This window comes from Sceloporus occidentalis, unplaced genomic scaffold, assembly GCF_023333645.1.
Source record: "Sceloporus occidentalis isolate IW3139 unplaced genomic scaffold, rSceOcc1.0.p SCAF_36, whole genome shotgun sequence".
Classification (NCBI taxonomy): Eukaryota; Metazoa; Chordata; class Lepidosauria; order Squamata; family Phrynosomatidae; genus Sceloporus; species Sceloporus occidentalis.
The window spans coordinates 6682394-6703464 of record NW_028317016.1 but is presented as its reverse complement, the minus strand read 5'-3'; the positions used below and the strand labels follow the sequence as shown (position 1 = coordinate 6703464).

The 21071-nt window shown below is 37.3% G+C and overlaps 1 protein-coding gene across 1 annotated transcript in view; it reads right to left on the bottom strand.

The window, feature by feature from the left end:
* LOC149297898 (BTB/POZ domain-containing protein KCTD16-like) overlaps positions 1-20699 on the bottom strand; it is a 131403-nt gene extending 110704 nt beyond the window's left edge. Inside the window, exon 1 of the mRNA XM_089488096.1 lies at positions 19868-20699. Within this exon, the coding sequence (XP_089344222.1) occupies positions 19868-20699 (832 nt within the window). The remainder of the gene's footprint in view (positions 1-19867) is intronic.
* Positions 20700-21071: the final 372 nt, after the last annotated feature.

The window sequence follows — 21071 nt, the reverse complement described above, 5'->3', positions numbered from 1 at the left end:
GCCGCTGCACGGGAGACCAGGCTGTCGTTTGACAGCCTGGAATCCCCCCTGGCAGCAGAAGCCGGCATTGCCGGCTTTCTGCTGCCCGATCGCCGTAACAGCTTCCGGCATGAAAGCCGGTAAGCTGTTACAGTTGAAAGTGCGCGATCGCGCAGTTGCAAACGCGCGATCGGGCATTCCCTTCTGGGTTGCAACGCTGCGATCTCTATGCAGGTCTGTGAGGACCTGCATAGAGATCACAGTGTGATCGGTGCAGGGGGATCGCGGGAAGGGGAGTGAGAAACCATGTCTCTCACTCCCCCTCCCGTCCTGAAAGAGAAAAGCAGAAAAAAAAAAGTTAATTCATTTAAAAAATAATATTAAATTATAATGTGAGCTGTGATCTCAGGAGGTCCCTAGGAGGACCTCTAACCATTTCTGTGTAAAAATAATATATAAAAAATAAAAAAAAATGAAAATTTATATAAAAAATATATAAAAAAAGATAATAAAAAAATTATTAAAAACCCTTACTTCCCATTGCCCTAGCATTACATCTAGCCAGTATAACCCTTCTGCCCCCATTCACAACCCCCAAACCCGTTAAGCCATAGGCATAAAAATTATACAAAATTGTACACTTTATAGTATGCTCCCTGGTGCTGGGAAAGTCTGGAAAATCTATATAAATTAGGTATTTCTGAAATCAGGACACCCGAATGAATACATTTGGAAGGGATTTTCCATCACTTTACCTAATTTTGTGAGGATTCAGAGGGAAAATGTAAAAAAAAATTTGTTTATTTTTCAAATCTTCGCTAGTTTTTACTAAATTTCTCATTCTAAATTTTCAGCTAATCATCCAACTATGGTATCAAACGAAAGCTCTATCTCTCCTTGAAAAAACAATATATAGTTTACATGGGTACATTATTCACAAGAAAAGAGAATCAACGCTAAACCAACATACCCCAAAAATGGCAAAATTACTCTGGGCTTTGAGGTACCAAAAACCCCTGGGATTGAAGGGGTTAAGGTAATACTGGAGATTTATCCATTTGCTATTTATTTATGCATATGTTTTATATCTAGGAGTAGAATACGTAGAATTGACTTTGGGTAGCTTTCATGTTAAAGGTGTTATCTCCTGCTTTATAAAAATATATTTATTTATGTCTAATGATTTTTAATATTGATTTTTAGCAGGTTTTTCTTGTTTGATGTAGGTTCTCTTTCAGGTCTTTTTAGAGCAAACAGAGACCTTGCTATGTTCACTATAGTTCAGCACCGACGTTCTCTGGAAAATGTATCCATAAAACCTGATGATGCTTATTCCTCATTTATTTTGATTAGTTTAATTGTACAAGTGGGGTATGTATATGTTTATTTTCAAGCAGTTTTTAAAACCAGTTACTTAGTTCTTACCAAAATCCTGGAAAAGATTTTAACATTTATTTTACAACTTGCCGTGTTGCATAATCCATGGTTGTTCAGTTTTTCTATCCTTATTCATTTCAGGGAACCCCTATTTCTAGATTCAGACTTGAGAACGTGGCAGGTGGAGAATGGGCATGATTTGGGGCCAGAGCAAACATTTGACTTAGATGGGATATGACGGATACTACAGTAGTTGAGTATTATGTATTTTATCATTGAGGGATACTATAGTAGTTGAGTATTAAAAATGTGAGTGTAGAGTCATTTGTCTCATTCCAATGGGAGCGAGAGTGTATTATTCTAGTGATTAAAACACTTGTCATTTGTTTTGTCTGATACATTTCCATAAAACCTTTTCTCCTTCACTTATCTCAAACAGACTCCTGGGCTACAGACAGCTAAAACTGCAATACATATTATTAAAATAAAGAAAGTTAAAATTGGTAAAACTAGAAATAATTATGTAGATATCATTTGAATGTCTTAGTAGGAAACTGCAAAACTTGCATACAACTTAAAAATCTCATGAAAATCTCATGAAAATAAAAAGCAAATATGAGCTGCAGATTGTGCACTCAGATTGTCTACTAAAAAAAAGGTGTCTGGGAAAAATTATATTTAGATTTTCACAAAACAACAACTAGAGAATTACATCATATTAAGCAGGTGTTATTTATGCAACGGAAGGCACTAATTTATGAAAAAAAATCAGATGATATATTCTGCTCTAGTCTATGATAGTTCATCTTGGGGAAAAAGAACATTTATTATTAAGAACACACATTTAATGAGGCACTGGTCTATGTAAATAAGGGAGGTAAGAACGGTTTAGAACATGGTAAATCCCTTCACATCCCTTTAAAAAAATTAATTGGGTACTTGATGTTTGGTGTATTTGCCAGATGAGACAATAGCATCCAAATAAACAACAGCCATTTATACTAAGGGCTTATGTGTAACTCTTCTTTTTAGTATGTTCTCTGCCCAGGCCGTTTTGCCTCAACTTTGTTTATAAATGTAAATGACCACCAAGGTGTTGTGGTTAAGTGAATGAAACATGGATTCTGTTTAGATATTAAAATGGTACCTGTTAAAAGTCCACATTGTGTTTTGTAAACTTTTTTGTTTAATTTCTGACTTCAGAAAGTAAAGTGCTAGTACATTTGTTTCTCCTTCTCCTTACTTGCCGGTATTCACTTAAATATTAGCAGTGCAAGGTATTTACTACCAAAGTGTAATACTTTGCTGTCTTTTATCCCGTACTACTTACTTCCTTTTAAAGAAAGTCAACATTAATGATTAGTAGAAATAACTGCGTTTTAGGTTTGGTGCCATTTATGAATGCCATTAGTTCTGTAACAGAAGTCTCGCAGGATCATTGTCCATTGGCTAAACTGTAGAAACCACTGCAGTTAAAAAGTATCTCCAGAATTTTACCCAAATTAAATGTATTTAGTGTATCTTCTTCCAATTTTCTTTGTTTCCATATTCTTACACGGCATATGTTTGCAGCTACGCTCCAGCACTGTGTTTGTTGTACTGAGACTAAAACAATATGGAAATACTGTCTGAAATGACGTCAATATTCTTGTTCTAAAGCTCTGTCATATCAAATGCAGAGAATGTACTTGCAAATATACTCTGCCTGTTTCATAATCAATCATTTAATGGTTAACATCTATAAACTATACCCATAAAGCTATGAGCTAATATACGTGTAGCAGTTCTAGACTTCTAGTATTACCCTCATGCGTTGTGTAAAATAAATTAATAGGTATTCCCACATTGAAAGTGTGTTTTTATTTTCTTTCTTTCTAAACATTTTATTTAGGTAGAATAATTCTATGTACTCTCTGAGCTGGATGCTGATCCCAATTCTCTCCATGTAATGTGGTTTTGTCAATGTTGTGAGCTTTCTTAACCACCTCCACCCCTTGCCATCATTTGACAAATTACATGATTAATGTTCTAGCAATATTATAAGACTTCCATGGGACGTACACTATAATCGACAAACCTTGTAGATGTCTTGGGAAGTAAACAATCAGGATATTAAATTGTTCGAAGGTGCTGCAAGGGCAGAGGTGTTAGGTGTAATTTTCGAATGCGGTGTACCACAAAATGGCCTCTGGCTAAGGTAGAAGAAGGTTTAATGTTTCGTGTTGGTGTTACAGAACAAAAGAAAATGTTGCTATGAATTAAAGTATTGTTTATTGAGAAATAGCTTCAAATATGTAAATTATATCACTCTTTAGTACAATGGGAAGCGTTATGTTTTTTTTTTATAACCGCACCTTCAATACACTTTTTACACTGTTTTTTATCTTCAAAACACATTATTACTAATCATTTTTTCACGTCACGGTGGCATCACTGCAGATTTTCAAATAACCATGTTACTACTTATTAGTATTATTACGGCAAGAATGGAGAATAATAGAAGCTTAGCAAATCTGTCCTATGAATAAACAACTGAACGTGTACTTGACTGCACTGTTCTCAGTACTAATTTGTATGTGGAAACGGCTATGCGCACCTTTCAATCATTTGATTTCCCACAGCTGGAGGTTTTTAGCACAAACTAAATATTTAGGAGAGTGATCCTTTGTAAGCCTGTAAAGACAAACCATGCTGTGCCTCATCTCAGTGAGACTAACATTCCCATTTATCAGTCTCTGTCTATAAATGTACAGCAGACCTCCCATATGTTCTACTTAGTGCGTGTTATATCATTTTGGCTACTGGCAGCCTGACAATTAAAGTCATAATAACCTGTTAGCATCACCATTCCACCATTTAAGGGTTGCTGCCCCATCACATAAGATTAGCATAAGAAAATGTATTAGATAAAACAATCTATAAAGTTTCAATTAGTCTAACTATTTTCGACATATTTAAAATTTAGCCACATGGAAGCAGAGATCGCTTGCAGCCAGTAGCGCAGCCAGTAGCACAGCCAGCATTATCAAATCAATTATCTGCCTTGAAATTCTTGTCCTTATCTTCACCTCTATACAAAGGCTGCCTGGGCAAATCAACAGCAATCAGGAACTACAGGTAAAAACTAATACAACTGGCAGGAATAATCATACAGATTTTAAAAACAGGTAGTTTACAAATCTTTCCCAATGGTATACTTATTATGTGGGTTTTAATACATACATATATTGCTTAATTTATTCTATAACATGATTGTATAAGTTTAGTTAGAACTGAAGTGACAGATCCCTTTAAACTTACCAGGCACTAAATGTTGGTATTATATATATATATATATATATTCATTTTTTGCTTTACATATATGTGTGTGTAATATAATTAGAAAACAGAGTTTTGCATTTTTTAACAAGACCTTTAATTGTGTCCTTGGTTTCATTACTGAAGGAAACTAGCCCCCAGAATCATCTCGTAGTGTGATTTACGTATAGTTCAAATGTTTGTCTAATCCTCTACCTGCCCATTTAAAGGTAGAGTTGCTACTCCATTGTACGCATATTTTGGTTTAATTGAAGTTAATAAATAAAAAGAATGTGTTGGTGAGAGTACTTTCTATGCATATGTGTGTATAGATATATGTATGGATTTTTTATGGTGCATTACATTTATGCTGATCAATTCATTCCCAAGATATTTCAAAATCAATATCTTTAAATTAAAGAATGATTTAAAGGTGGCTGTGTGAAATTGGTCGCACATAAAAATGATGCCTGCTAAATTACTTATTGTATTTCAGTAAATATAGCAATTTTCCATAGTAACAAATGTTATATCTGCAGCAAAGAGATTGAATTTCATTAAAAAGGAAAAAATTATGCATGAGAACAGCTTATGTATGTGTGAGTGTGTGTGTGTGTGTATATATATATATATATATATATATGTATATATATATATATATATGTATATACATACTACTTCTAAATTTCTGAGTAGTCAAATTTGCCGTTTGGGTTATCATCTGTTTGTGTGCCTGTAAGTGGCATCTACTCGTTGGCATGCCTTCTCTTGGGCAGATGCTGCTGAATGTAGTCAACAACTCATAATTGCAATGCTATTTGCATTATTGTTTAGTTGTGGAGATGTAAGTGTGCACAGTTGTATCAACATATGCGGTAGCACATTTCCATGCCCTTTCATTTGCATGCCTGGTATAAACCAAGTATTCGAATTACCCACTCTATAAGACTGTGAACTCAACAAAGTCCTAGTAGCCTTACAGAATCTGGAGATCACACTTTGAAGGATTGGGTGGCTGCGGAAGAAGACCTTTGTCAGAATATTACCTCTGCACTGCCAGTCATACCTCTTATACTAAACCATGTACATTTTAAAATGTATTTTAAAATGTATTTAACATATAAATAATTTATAATCACAATTCAACTTCAAATAATGCAATCCTAGTGACCTCTGAAGGATTACTTACGCCTCTTATTCCTTTCTCATTAAATTCATTTATTTCTTCCACATTTCTGTAGCTTACTTGATTATAAATTATATTTTTTCAAATGTATGAATTACTTATTCAGTGTTTATATTAAATGAATGTATAAGCCTAAAGGGAATTTGGACCCCCATAAATCAAGTGTATGACTGAACAGTATGTGTGTGTCTGGAAAGCCTTGTAAGGGGATAGTTGGTTAGCTGTGCTCTAATAAACTCCCTAGTTACTGGATCTCTCCGTATGTGCAAGTACTCCTGGACACTATTACAGATATTTGGAGTACTTAAACATGGTCCCAATGTATTCCCCACTCACAGCTGGATCCAGCAATGTAGTGGCACCCACAGGCTTTCTAGCCTACTAGATGTAGTTAGCAAAAAATGTACTTTCAAATCAGTGCATTATTTGCATATATTCAGCTTCAAACCACTGCAAACATAATGTATAGGTATTTAGGAACCAGTAGTGTACCTGGGGGGGGGGGGGGGGGGCGGGTCCGCCCCGGGTGCTGCTCATCAGGGGGTTGCCATGGGCTCGGGTGACCACATGTCCCGGATTGCCCGGATCCCTGGTAGCCTCCTCACTTTTTTTTTTTTTACGCGGAGGAGAGGGGCCCCTAGGAACCGCTCGGCGCCCCTCAGTCTCCTTCGTGAGGCCTCTAACTCCATTGCGGCGCCGGCATGTCATGCTGAGCGCCGGAATATGACGTCATATTCCAGTGCTCAGCAGTGAAGCAGCGGCAGAGCAGGAAGATGGAGGCGTTGCGCTCCCACCCCAGGACTTCTTGTTGGTAAGTCCAAAACCTTTAACTACAAAGGGGGAGAGGGTAGATAGTGCGAAACAAGGGAGAGGGGGTAGATAATGAGGAGGGAGAGGGGGTAGATAGTGAGAAGGGAGGGAGAGGGAGTAGATAGTGAGAAGGGAGAGGCGTAGATAGTGAGAAAGGGGTATATAGTGAGAAAGGGGTAGATAGTGAGAAGGGAGGTGGAGGCGGTAGATAGTGAGAAGGGGTAGATAGTGAGAAGGGAGGTGGAGGGGGTAGATAGTGAGAAGGGAGGTGGAGGGCGTAGATAGTGAGTAAATTTGTGTGAATTTGAGTGAGAGAATAAATGATTGTGTGAATTATTGGAATGAAAGTGTGAATTAGATGTATAATCGATTTGTGGAAAGGCAAAGATGGCACAAGCAGGATGTTTGAGCCTTGGGGACCAAGATGACACAGGCAGGGTGTTTATGGGACAGAGATGGCAGAGGCCGGGCTGTTTGGGGACAAAGTTGACTCATGCTGGGCTGTTTGGGAACATAGATGGTAAGTCCTATGTGTGTAATCTGGGTGCTGGTCAGGTTCTATGTGGGCAGTGTGGATGCCAGGGCTGGCTTTGGGTTGTGCAACCTATCATCTATGCCTGTAGTTGTATCTCTTGCTATGTTTCCATACATTATTATTGTATACCTGCAAATACGGGATTTGTATGTCTGATTCTATGCCTCCAGTGCTAAGTTCACATGTGAACAATAATAATAACAATATTAATATATATATATGATTGCTAACAGCAATCACACTCCTATCATGCCCAGGCAACCAGTACATGCTAGAACCTGGACATGATAGGAGTGTGATTGCTGTTAGCAATCACACTCATATCATGCCAAGTGAGCCAGTACATGCTGGAATCTGGGTATGCCTGGGCATGATAGGAGCGTGATTGCTGTTAACAATCATATATATATATATATCTTAATATTGTCATTGATTTTTTTTGTCCTATTTTGGTGTGTTACTTACTTTAAATAAAAGTGTGACTTTTTTTTATGGTGGGGGGTCATATACGGTTTCGGACAGTTAAATGCTGCATTTTCGGTTTCAGTCCAGAATTTTCGTTTCGGTGCATCCCTAAACCAGACAATGAAGTGGTAGGCCTACACCACATCAATGTTTGGTTTAGTAGATAGTGATAGGCGTTATGCTGCACTATTGTCAATGTCTGGCTCAATGTATAGTGATAGGGATTACACTGTACCACCGTCAATCTCTGCCTCAGTATATAGTGTTAGGTGTTATGCTGCACCACCGTCATTGTCTGCCTCAGTATATAGTGTTAGGTGTCATGCTGCACTATTGTCAATGTCTGCCTCAGTATATAGTGTTAGGTGTTATGCTGTACCCCGTCATTGTCTGCCTCAGTATATAGTGTTAGGTGTAATGCTGTACCCCGTCAATGTCTGCCTCAGTATATAGTTATAGGTGTTTTGCTGTACCACCATCATTGTCTGCCTCAGTATATAGTGATAGGTGTTATGCTGTACCACTGTCAATGTCTGCCTCAGTATATAGTGATAGGTGTTATGCTGTACAACCGTCAATATCTGCCTCAGTATATGGTGATAGGTGTTATGCTGTACCACCGTCAATGTCTGCCTCAGTATATAGTGGTAGGTGTTATGCTGTACCACTGTCAATGTCTGCCTCAGTATATAGTGGTAGGTTTTATGCTGTACCACCGTCAATGTCTGCCTCAGTATATAGTGGTAGGTGTTATGCTGTACCACCGTCAATGTCTGCCTCAGTATATAGTGGTAGGTGTTATGCTGTACCACCATCAATGTCTGCCTCAGTATATAATGATAACAGTAATGCTGTACCACCTTCAATGTCTGCGCCAGTATATAACGATAGAAGCTATGCAGTTTTAAAGTGTTTGGGTGGGGTGCCACATACAAGATCTGCCCCAGGTGCCAAATACTCTGGGCACGCCCCTGATAGGAACCATTCAGACTATCCAGTGGGCCCAATTTCTAAATACCTTCCTAAGTCCCTGGCCTTATCTTATATCTAGGATAGACGTATGCCTATCCCATGCATACTTGAACTCATTCACTGTATTAATCCCTACCACTGGAAAGACAGTCCATGTGTCCATTACCCATCATAAAAGTGATATCCCTGATATTACTTTTAATGCTTTGACCGTCTAATTTAAGACCTTTTTAAGTCCTTTTGCTGTGGTAGTTTTTCTTCTTTTAAATATACTCATTTACCGTGTTGATTCCCATTACGTAGTTAAAATGTTTCTATCACATCCCACTGTCTCATATTTCTTCCAAGCTATATATGTCAAGATCGTTTAACTTTTCCTGGTAAGGTTTATCCTGCCATCCGTGAACCGTTTTAGTAGCCCTTCTCTGAATTATCTCCAGCATATCTATATCCTTCTGGAGATACGGTCTCCAGTACTGTACACAATACTCCAAGTGAGTTCTCACCAGTGCTCTGTACAACGGCTTGAGTGCTTCCCTCTTTCTACTGCAAATACCTCTCCATATACAACCAAGCATTGTGCTAGCATTTCCCGCTGCTCTATTGCATCTTTGTGTCATCAGCAAAAAGACATACCTTACCTTCTGCAATATCACTAATAGAAATACTAAGAAAAGAATGTACTGTCCAAGTACAGATCCCTGAGGTACCACACTGCTAACAAGACCTTGCTCTGAATATACTCCATTGACTACAATGTTGTCTGTCACTCAGCCACTGCCTAATCCATTCAACAACATTGGGATCTAAACTCAGAGATTGCAGTTTACTAGATCCTAAGAATCTGCTGAATGCTTTATGAATAATTTTCTGCTTCTGTGATGTACAGAAAGTATTGTTGAATGTAACAATGACTTTAACTACTATAAGAACAAATGCCTGACTGATTAAGTGGTAGAGCGAAACCCACTGACACCCATGGGAAATCATAAGAGCAGAATGCTAATATGGCCCATGATGTATTGACATGATGTGTTTTTGTTTCTTAATTTGTAACAAATAGCATAAGATAGAAGCCTGTTTGGCATCAATACAATTAGATTTATTGCAACATACCTATTTAATCCTGCACTTTATCATATTATTCAGATTTGGAGACATTGTTTAACTCTAAGTAGCTTTCAAAATATCTCTATTACTTTTGTGTAGTCCATAAAAAATATTCTTAATGCAAATATGTAAATTTATCAACATTCATCAAAGCTTGTGTATTATACCAAAATCATAATTTGCCAATAAAGCAACAGGCATGAGTAATACACATCCAACACCCAAAAATATACAGCTTTTGAGGTCTAAACAGGTACCGATGACCAATAAAGAGGGTGATTTTAATTAACATTTGTGGGGAGGGGGGTTTCAATGCCAATTCAGCTAAGGATGTACAATGATGAAGATAGTCGATTGGTTTTTAGAACCTCCATTGGTTATAATTCATTAACATACATGCAACAGCTTGATGAATTACTGCTTATATAAACACAGTTGGCAGTTACTAATTAAATAATTATAATAGCACATAAGATGTAATATCCCACTAGATACCTAATAAAAAACAAGCTGTCAGCTGGAAAGATTTAAAAATTCAGGCTACAGAAAAACTTAAAGAAGAACAAAAAAATATGTTGAAGAACATAAAAATATGTTTTTATTTTCCCTTAAAAAGTATTTAGTAGCCCCATTTATTATCTTGGCACCAAGAACATTCAAACACTGGCTTAATACACTAATATAACACTTCCTTCTGAAGGAAAAAATTAAGGCTGCATGAAAAGATGTGAAGACTGCAAAGTATCCTTGTTGCAAATTAAAGTAAGATTGATTTGGCTTTGCGTATAATTAAAAAGGTGGGTGTGCCAAGGTTCTATATGAACAACCTTCGGTTAAATGGTTCCATACTTCTAAAAATTATTAAATAAAACATGTTAAAGGAAGGTAATTAACAATGCCTTATCAGTGTATTCAGTATATTTTCTGCATTCTTAAGATCCAGCATTTTTCAAAATGTCAAACATTTATACTACATGATATCTATATCATGTGATTTAGAAACCCTATGGTTGGCATGGAAGCTAAAGACCAATCCCAATCAGTCTAAAAAGAATAACATGACAAGGAAATAGGTGGAATTATATACAGGCAGAATTAAGAAAATACATCATAAGCTAGGTCACATGCCTACTACACACTCTAAAGGTGTTTTACACAGACTGGACTAACTGGTGACTGAACTCCTGGTTTAGCTAGTAAGGATTCCTTAACTGCCTGTATTTTTTTTTTAACTCAGGGCTCTTACTGACCTTGTTAATTGCCCAGAAATGAATCAGGATCAGGGGCTCAATGGCATAAGCTCACAGGGTGAAGCATCAATATTTGGCAGGTCATTTCAGGACACTGTACTTCTTAGGCTAGGTTTCCACTTGTTTTTTTTTTGCTAAAAACGCCAATTCAGCCACACGGCGTTTTTTTATAGAAAAAAACGCTGCGGCCAGATGTTAGCTGTTCTTCAATAGGAAATCGCACAATGCCATATCCACTCGGCGTTTTTCTGTTTGGCGTTTTTTCAGTCCTCTTTGGCGTTTTTATGCTTTTTTGGGCTCTGTGGCAGTTTTTCAAAATCGCAGCATGTTGACACTGGCGTTTTTTGCAAGGAAATCTTGGTGTTTTTCTCCAATAGAAGTCTATGGGAGAGAAAAAACGCCATGAAAAAGCCATGTGGGTTTTGCCTTGGCGTTTTTTATGGCGTTTTTTTCCACAGTTACAATGCAGAGGATGGACCCAGTATCTGTGTGTCCTACGAGAAATAGGCTGGAAACAAACAGTTTCACACCAAACAAAGTTCATATTGAATTTTACACCATTTGAAACAAACATGCCATTACAAACAAACATACCCAACTGGATCCTGCGTGCCAAAAGCAACAGCAAACAATTTGCACCATCATTTGGGGCCAATCTTCTTAGAGGAGCAGACATTCGGAATAAAGCATGCCTTACAAACCACAGAAAAGAGACAAAAGGGCCCGCCGGGGCGTGTTTAAGTAGAACTCTACCAAGTAAATGACATCAGGCGGGGGCAGATACTTGCCATTTATCCTAATCCCTTTTAGCTGGGTGAAAATTCCAACGTGTAAAGGCTGGAAAAACTGCCTAAGGTCAAAAAAGCAATTTCCACAGAAAGGCTAAAACACCAGAAAAAATGCCAACACGCAGGAGAATGCAGTGGCAGTTTTCTTGGCGTTTTTCCTGGCGTTTTTCATCAAGAAAAAAACGCAGGACAAAAACCCAAGTGGAAACCTTAATCTGCATATCACACACCCTGCCTCTCTGCACAGCCTAATACCAGGTTATGATGTCCATTTCCAATGCTCAGCAATTGAGGCACTATTAATTAACCCATACATATGCAGCAAGGAGGTCTGAGCAAAAGGAGAATATGACTACAGCACCCAACATAAGGCATGGGAGCATTTCTTGTGGTGACCGAGGTTGCACAATAGTGGGGCAGTGAGCTTCCTAGCAGAGATATTTTGGACTCATGCCTCTTTCTTTTCCAAAATGTGATTTTTAACAACTTAATTACTCCGAGCACATCTGATCAGGTTCTTAAAAAATCAACTTTACTGACTATATTCTGCAGGAAAGTATGTGTTAAAATGTCACAACAATAGGATGGGGCTGGTGGGAAGGGGGACCAATAACGTAAGTCAAGACGTTGAAACACAACTCTCCTGCAAACTCTCTTGCTATCTCTCCTTTTGGTTGATCGATTTCTTTGTGACTTATTTGTCACTCATGATGTAAGTTGAGCTTTGCTGTACCCCTTGCCAAACGGTACAGATTATTCCTTTTGTTGTTCCCCTAAACAGAAACATGTTCATATTTTATTAATGCCCCACCATGGACAAAAACTGCATTTGTGTTTATAAAGCAAAACATTTTCAAATAATATAAATGTTTCTTGTTTATGGCTGTGTTAGTAATCTGACTCTCTTAGCAATCAAATTAATAGTTAACTACATAATGATCTACATTTTGCTGCCATAGCAACTAAGAAATATAAAAGTTACATTAGGATCAGTCAGTCTATTACAATTTCATATGAAATAGTTGAATTATAACTAGAGATTTCTATATGTAATGTAAAATCAAATAAAACCCTTGCTCGCAGTGCAGATGTTGCTCTATATAATACTAGTCTGATGCTACTCATGGATTGCATAATTACTTTGTTGTTTTTGTATTACAAAATCCTATTTTTGGGGGGAATTTGTGTTAAGTTTCAAATGTGTCTCTCCTAAGGGAAGGGCCAGACTTCAATTATATGGTATCATATCATATTGTTTTATAGCCAGGCTATCATTTGGCTGGTGTCTTGCTTTTGCTGGCTTGCCCACTATATAAGATAATGCAGAGGTCTGTTTCAACCAGAGTTAATATGCCTACAAACCTATACCAAAACACTGCATTTAACAAACCAAGTTTTAAGACTTATATGGGTTTTGTTTAAAATACACATTTTGTATTTAACAAAAAAAGAATATTCATTACAAATATCTAATGATATGCCATGATCTCAATATGTCCACACTCATAGAAATTATGCCAGGATCTTATAATATTATATAGACAATAAAAAATAATGTATCTTGTGTGTAGGGAAAACAACATTATTCATGTAACCTTAAAATAGGAATCATAGTTAGGGAATGAAAGGAAGATATTGATGTACAGTTAATGCCTATGATTAAATGTAGCAATATAAACCTGTTTATGTTGACACAATAGTTCCCCCAGTCTGCCCATGATCTGTTGAGTATATCTATGTAACGAACGACTTGTCTCAAACTTTTTAAGTCCTTACCATCAGCATATGGGTTTAATTTTTTTTTTAATGCATTTATTTTTATTATTTTAAATATAATACATAAAAACATAAAAAGACAATTTACAAGACAATTATGGGATCTTTTGCATATTGCTGTACGACTATAGTTCTATTTTGTATATAATAATCTTTAAGACTCTTCTTAATCTGAGTCTAGCTACAAAATATCTATATATACACTTTAACAAATACTAATAACAAAGGCAATATTACAGACAACATATAAAGTATAAGATTATTCATAAATATATTCTTCCGAAGTGGGTTGATCCCTATCTCCTCTACTATGAATGATTACAGGGTGAATCTTCCCCATATTTCCCAATATTTGTACATGAGTCCATTGGCTCTATAATAGCCATATTCCATATTTTTTCTGAGAATCTGATTTTTAACATGTTTCCAAGAGATTATCTTTTTTTCTGCCTCCAATTCCTGGCAATAACTACTAACATTGCTAGAATCACATGATCTACTATAGTTTTTTGCTTTGTCGAGATAAGCTCCCAATCTTGGAGTAAGAATGCTCTGGTAGGTAACTTTTCTATCTGTTTCCTTGCTAAATGAGATATAGTGTCAAAAATATTTTCCCAACATTCGACTATTGCACATGACTGTGCGTGTTCGGTGGACTCTGCTGAAAAGAGCAGCAAATAAACTAGTGGTGCTTCTGTGAAACAATGATGGTCAATGAAATAGGTAACCGCCTAAGGCACCCTGAAAAGTGCTCCTCCACAGGCCACAGCAGCCCACCTATACAACGGGGTTACAAAAAGGCAACTGCTCAGAGCTCATTCATTCTGCAGGGGTACACAGCAGTATACTCTTGTTCCTAAGTTAAGAAGAAAATGCAAAGGGGACTCAGAGGGGAGGGAAAAAGAAGGTATTATGTGATTGGGAAAGTGGTACAAATACAGTAGGGAGAGAAAGAAAGCAACCAAAAACATGGTGGTACATGGGAAACATGTGAATGTCCACACCCAGAGGCTTGCCCAGGGCTGCATTAACTTTACAGAAAGCTGTAATGGAAAGCCTAAAATGTGATTAGTAATGCAGCAGCCATCAATGGAATTGGAGCTTCTTTTTTTTAAATATATTTGGTTTAACCCCTTCAGTTAATGTGATATTATGACAATAGTAATACAGAAGTAAAAATAATGTAACAATAATTATAAAGAATAGCAAAACCCTATAGAATGAAATATTCTTTTTACAGATTTTTATGACTACATAAGTAGAACCCCTGGGCTGCCGGAAATTAGTCTGGATCATATATTCAATTTTGCAACAGATTTGTTCCATTCTTATTATAATTTTTATTATGGTCCTACATGTTACTTTATTTTCAAAAGATCCCACATATCTAAATGAATCCAAAAGACTTGCTACTAAACCCACAACAAGAAAGATAGCACTGATAGAGATTATCTTTATTCCTGCCAGTAATCGCTGAAAACATTGCTATAATAAGCAAGAGGTAATATGCACCAGTAACTAAGCATCACTGTTCTATCCATCTCATGAAATACTGCTCGGGTAGCAACAGTATATTGGAATTTCAATAAAATGGAAGCACTCAACCAGTTTCACTGTCACTGACACATTAATGTTTATTTCATGATATAAGTCATATTTCCGTGTTAGACTTAAAAGGCAAGCTCCATGCAATTTATCATACAGCTTCACACTGAACACAGCTCACTAAGGGAAAAACACGACAAACTATATATACATTGCTATGATGGAATTATGAGGCTAACTGTTGCCACAATATGGCAACACTATTGTAAAGTAACCAATTAAAAAAGGCATCCATGCTAAACTGGCACCACATGAAATGTTTATCCTTCACAGATGACATGCAATCTAGAACATACTCTCAAGTTCACCAGGTTCATTTAAGTTTGTTAAATCAGATAATGTGATATGCACAAAATATGGAGATTAGTATGTGTATATATCAGGGCATAATAACAGTCAACTGTTTCATAGCAGGTAAAAATTAGGTAAATACAACCTGAGATGAACAACAACACATGAAATATTAAACCGTGTCAGGATTTATTCAACAAAAATAAAGCCAAAATGGAGAAGCGGTGTGTGAAAAACAAAGTACATGCTTACTGCTTCCATCAGAACTAAGATGCTAAGTAGTAGACAGGTGCTGCTAATCATATGCCCTTGATTAATTGATCATCAGAAAGTGTGACCATGCAATGCTCAGGGAAATTGCAAAAAAATTCCATCTCAGACTCTACAAGCCTCCGTTAGCATGTTAAATGTTAAAGTTCATGACAGTACAATTAGAAAAAGATTGAATAAGTATGTTGAAAGATTGAATAAGTATAAGTTGCATCAGAACAAACCACCAAACTTGAAGAATGTCCTTTCGATAGTTGAGATGTTTGGCCATAATGCACAGCGCCGTGTTTGGCGAAAACCAAATACAGCATATTAGCAGAAACACCTCATACCAACTTTGAAGCACAGAGGTGGAGGGGTGATGATTTGGGCTTGTTTTGCAGCCACGGGACCTAGGAACATTGCAGTCATTGAGTAAACCATATACCAAAGTATCCGTCCGGCAGCTAAAGTTTGGCCGAAATTCGGTCTTGCAACAGGACAATGATCCCAAGCACAGCAGCAAATCTACAACAGAATGCCTGAAAAAGAAAATAATTAAGGTTGCAATGGCCCAGTCAAAGTTCAGGGCCAGAAATGTGGCAGGACCTTCATAAAGCTATGCCTAAACAAATGCCTGCAAATCTCAATGAACTGAAGCACTTTTGTAAAGTGTTCCTCAAAATTCCTCCACAACAATCTGAGAGACTGATAAAGTCATACAGAAAACAATTACTCTAAGTTATTGCTGCTAAAGGTGGCTCTACAAGTGATTGAATTATAAGGTGTATTTAGTTTTTAACACATCTCCATTTTGGCTTTATTTTTGTAGAATAAATCATGATACAGTGTGTGAGAGAGAGAGAGAGAGAGAGAGATATTATAATACATTATGGCCAGCTGAGTACTTCTTATAGGGGAACTCACGTTAACGATTCATAATGCACAGTGAGGTCAGTGGGCTTAAATGAACAACACTCCTGAAAACTTAATGAAAGCACTTATTTTGCATGTAAGAGACAAAAGGCATCCGTAATTGATTACAAGTAACAGAATATGAGTTAAATCCTCTGAGACAACACAGTAAACCAAAGACTATTAGCAGCACATGCTATCAATAGCTAAGACTAATGCTGATTATAGAATTTTCATATAGATCACGTTGCATGATTAGCTGTTTTATTTTCCAAACAAATTCTGTTATGAGAGGTATTCCCAGTGAATTCTATGAGGGCTTAATAGGGAAATCATGTAACGTCATGTCAAAAAGTAAAATTACCATGTTTTCATAAATAAAATGTATACAGATACCTTGGTATGTAAACTGACTAGATGTGGATACCAGAGAATTCCCCAGAGATGTGGAAGATACCATAGCTGAGCAAGGTTATGGAGGTGAGGCTACCCACACACAGGGCTAGAGCTCACTCCTAAATGTCAATAAAGGGGGGCACACAGGGGAGATAACATCAATCACCCACATCTATAGACCAAAGCCTACCCCAGAATCAGTTGTGATTCCCAGAGTATATATGTAGGTGCTATGTTATATGATGCATATATAAGCTGGAACATCTATTGATCTATATCTCTGTCCATACGAAAAAGCAAAAATCCATTGCATTCACATTTTCAAATATAATGGGCTCATTGAAGATATTAATGAGAAATGACAGACCAGCACAAATGGATTGTATGGCTAAAAAGTTTTCATATCTTTAGGAATGTGTGACTGAGGTTTTACATTTAAAAGCTATTCCATTTGAAGTTAATGGCTCTTGGATAACTGATTGATCCACTTGTCCTCATGTAAGGACATCTTTAAATCCTACCCTGACTGGCAAGCACATTGGGGAGCCATTGATTCAAGCTTAAAAAAAAACAAACAAGAAATATCCAGAAATCCCTGAACTCCAATATCAGCTTATATTGCGCAGCAGCTGCAACATGTCTTGTAGTGCATTTGTCCAGTATCACTTTTAGTTGAAATAGTATTCCATCTAATACACTCATTTTAATGTTACTTTCTTTTATATGAATACAAAAATATTAATTCATCAACACTTTTCCTGTCGTATTAAATGTCAGCTTTTACATCCATAAAATATGAACCTCAAACTGCATACAAGCTCCAACCAAGAGTTACTCTTAAAAAAAACTGTGTGCAATGGATGCTATATACCAAACACGTATGTAAAATTTTAAACTTATCTGTTATGTAAGTTCATATTCTTGGAGGATCACCCACCGACACTGGCGTCAGCGGGATCACCCACATGGGCGTGACTACCCGCCGCTGTCCAAAGCACTGCTTACTTGCATCCCACAAGGAGAGGGCTCTAGGTAGCCGAAGCCTAAAAGTTCCCAGGTATGATGACTATCCACTATAAAATGCACAGATGAAAAAAGCCCTCTTACATAATGAACTAATCAATTAAAAAAGACAAGTGGTGAATACACTTCCCCTTCTCACCATCCTCCCATGTGAGGCTGTGCTTGATATGGTACCGATGATGCTTTGTGCTGTAGACACCCTTCAGGTTCAGCCCCATTAGAAAACTTCCCCTGGTTGTGGTTATTTGAAGAGCAAGTGAGAGCTGGTGATAATCAGCCCAGTGTCCCAGTATTAAAGCAGCCCAAACATATTTGTCGGAGAGCATGCTCCATGTGCACTATCCAGTTATGTCCAAAACACAATTAAGAAAAGAGAATATATAGAAAACTTATAGAATGTGCAGAAAAAGGGATCCAACCATCATGTAAGTTCTCCTTCCTCTAGACATCTTAGTGGCTTTATGTTGAACCGCCATAAAACACTTAGGCTTCAAGTAGTTGCCCAAAAGCTTTAAATCAGTAAGCCCAGGGGGGAATTGCACCTCTCTCCCCTTCCAAGCTCTCCCCTAAACATAAGTACAAAACTATAATGCTGACATGGCCAACCTTCAGAGCACAAACTGTTCTGTATATATTTTCTATAAACGTTCATTTGAATGGCTGTGTATGAACACCTCCCTTCATCCCATGCTAGCCATACAGAATCTTGTAGAAGTCTCAGCTATATCTATATCGCACACGGGTATAGCTCTCCCTCTCCTACCATTCAAAAGAAATACAACTTTATCAAATCTTTCTACTTCTGACCTTGGGAATGTCACTTAATCTTGTAGTAACAAACGTACATTGTGAAAAAAAAGAGACTCACAGGAGATCTTAAATTTTAAATCCAGCTCTTCACACATAGGTGCATCTTAAAAAAGGAAGGAAGAAGAAAGCTCACTAGAGTAAGCTCATAGGAATGAATTACCTATTAATATGCTATGTGCTTCACTATTAGAATAAGGTCCAGAGGGAGCTTGTACGGTCAAGGCAACGTGCAGTTTCCTATATTATATAAGTCTTTCCAGCTACAAGCCTGTATCTGAATGCCGATGATTTTATAAATAGCTGCCATGAATCATCAAATTTGCCTAGAACAGAGATTTTAGCCATTCAAATTAAATCACATTTGGGAGGTGATTAAAACCAACTATCGCCTGTTTAAAAAATTATATTTTAAGATTAACACCATCAGCCACCCTGTACGATACAAAAAAAGCAAAATCACAGTGCTGGCAGAGTATGTATTTGACAGATGCATGTTAGCAGCCATTTGGAATAGTTGAAAAGCAACAACTATGTGTTCAATTCTAGGGGGCCATACATGGAAAACGAGAGCAAATCAAAAGAGTCACAGCTGCTTTAATCCCATCCCAGCATTCCCTTTCTTTTAGCTTTAAATGCTTAGCTACTGTGTCAGAATTACATCCTGTGGATATCTATTGCCAGACTCACAATTTCACAATTTCCAGATGGTAGTATACTGGTCTCTAGTGCCACCTAGCCAAAGCAGTTTTGACATCATTATCAAGATAGTAAGCAGACATCGTAAACTGTGCCTTTTAAAATATTATTCCTTTTTAAAAGCAGTGATTGCGTATTTTAGTTTGTAGCTATATGTAGATCATAACCTGAAGGTGCAGTTTATATTATCTAGATCGCTTTTCGCATCACTTTTAAATAGCCCATGCACTTTTTTCTTACTATGTCACTTATAACATCATCTTTTGGGGGGGGGGGGTAATACAATACATTCTCTGTACCGTCTGCCAAAGCTACTTTGAGATTTGTTGGTACTTACTGTAGAAAACATATTCAGTGTAGCTGGACCATATCTTGTCATCAGTGTATTGATTAACAAATGAGGCGGTCACTGAAGAATTGCAGGCTACCATGTGGAATCCACACTCTGATAGCATGTCAAATGCTCTTTCTAGATGTTTGAACTTAAGATAAAAACGAGAAGTGTACTTTTCTGGAGCTCTGTCTGGGTCCCTGCTTTCATTTAGTGTTTCCCCAAAGACCTCTTTGGCTAGGGATATTCTCCCACAAACTAGAATTCTTGGAACTCTTCGGAACTTGGCATCCGCTTGACTTTCTCTACCCATTGTGCAAGATCCTCGATAGCCAATAGTGATGAAACCCCATTTTCTATCTAAAGGCATCAAGGATGAAGAAGGGCATATTCTGGTTTCGCTGCCTTGGGAGACATCCTCAAAGTCACTGTGGCAGTAATCATCTGGGCTCTGCTTAACTTCATCAGGTGCTAGGAGTTTCACCAAGTCTGGGAGCATAAAGTATTCAGCTTCACGTTTCAACCTTCCTTTTTCTGGAAAGTGATCTGGTAAGACCACTTGCCTGTCCCTGAGATAATCGAGAACATAACGGAAAAGAAAACCATCTCTATCGATAAAGAATCTTCCCTTGGCATCTTTAGCCAGGTCATTCACAGAGTCCCTTTTTGCAGTAAACATTTTCCATAGCAGGGAATGTGGTATACTGGTCAAAGTTGCATGGCGCGTGAAGTAAACTTGTCCGCCAACATTCAATTCAACCACCTCGGGAAAGGATTGCAAAATGGTCCCTTGATCCCTGGGTGGGGCGTAAGTTCTGCAGTTACCACTGAGAGCCATTGTACCTTTAGACAAATAAAAGCAACTGCACACCGCTCATGAAATATTTTCCTTAAAAAAATCCAAATTTTCAATATAAAAGCAAAAAGTTCAAAGATTGTCTTCTTACTAGAGGCTCTGTAATCATTAACTAGGCTTATGCACAAGCAAATTAGTCTTTCTAGTTTCCAGGTCAATGCCGACTGAAAAATGATTTGCTACAAATGTCAATTTAAAAAGATGTGTATACAGAAGCCCCTAAATACAAGGTCACACTCAGTTCACATATATTCTGTGATCTGTTGGGAATACAAAAGTTAAGAGATAAATAATACAGTTAACATAAAAAACACATAAAAGCCAATATACGTTTACACTAAAATACTATCCTTT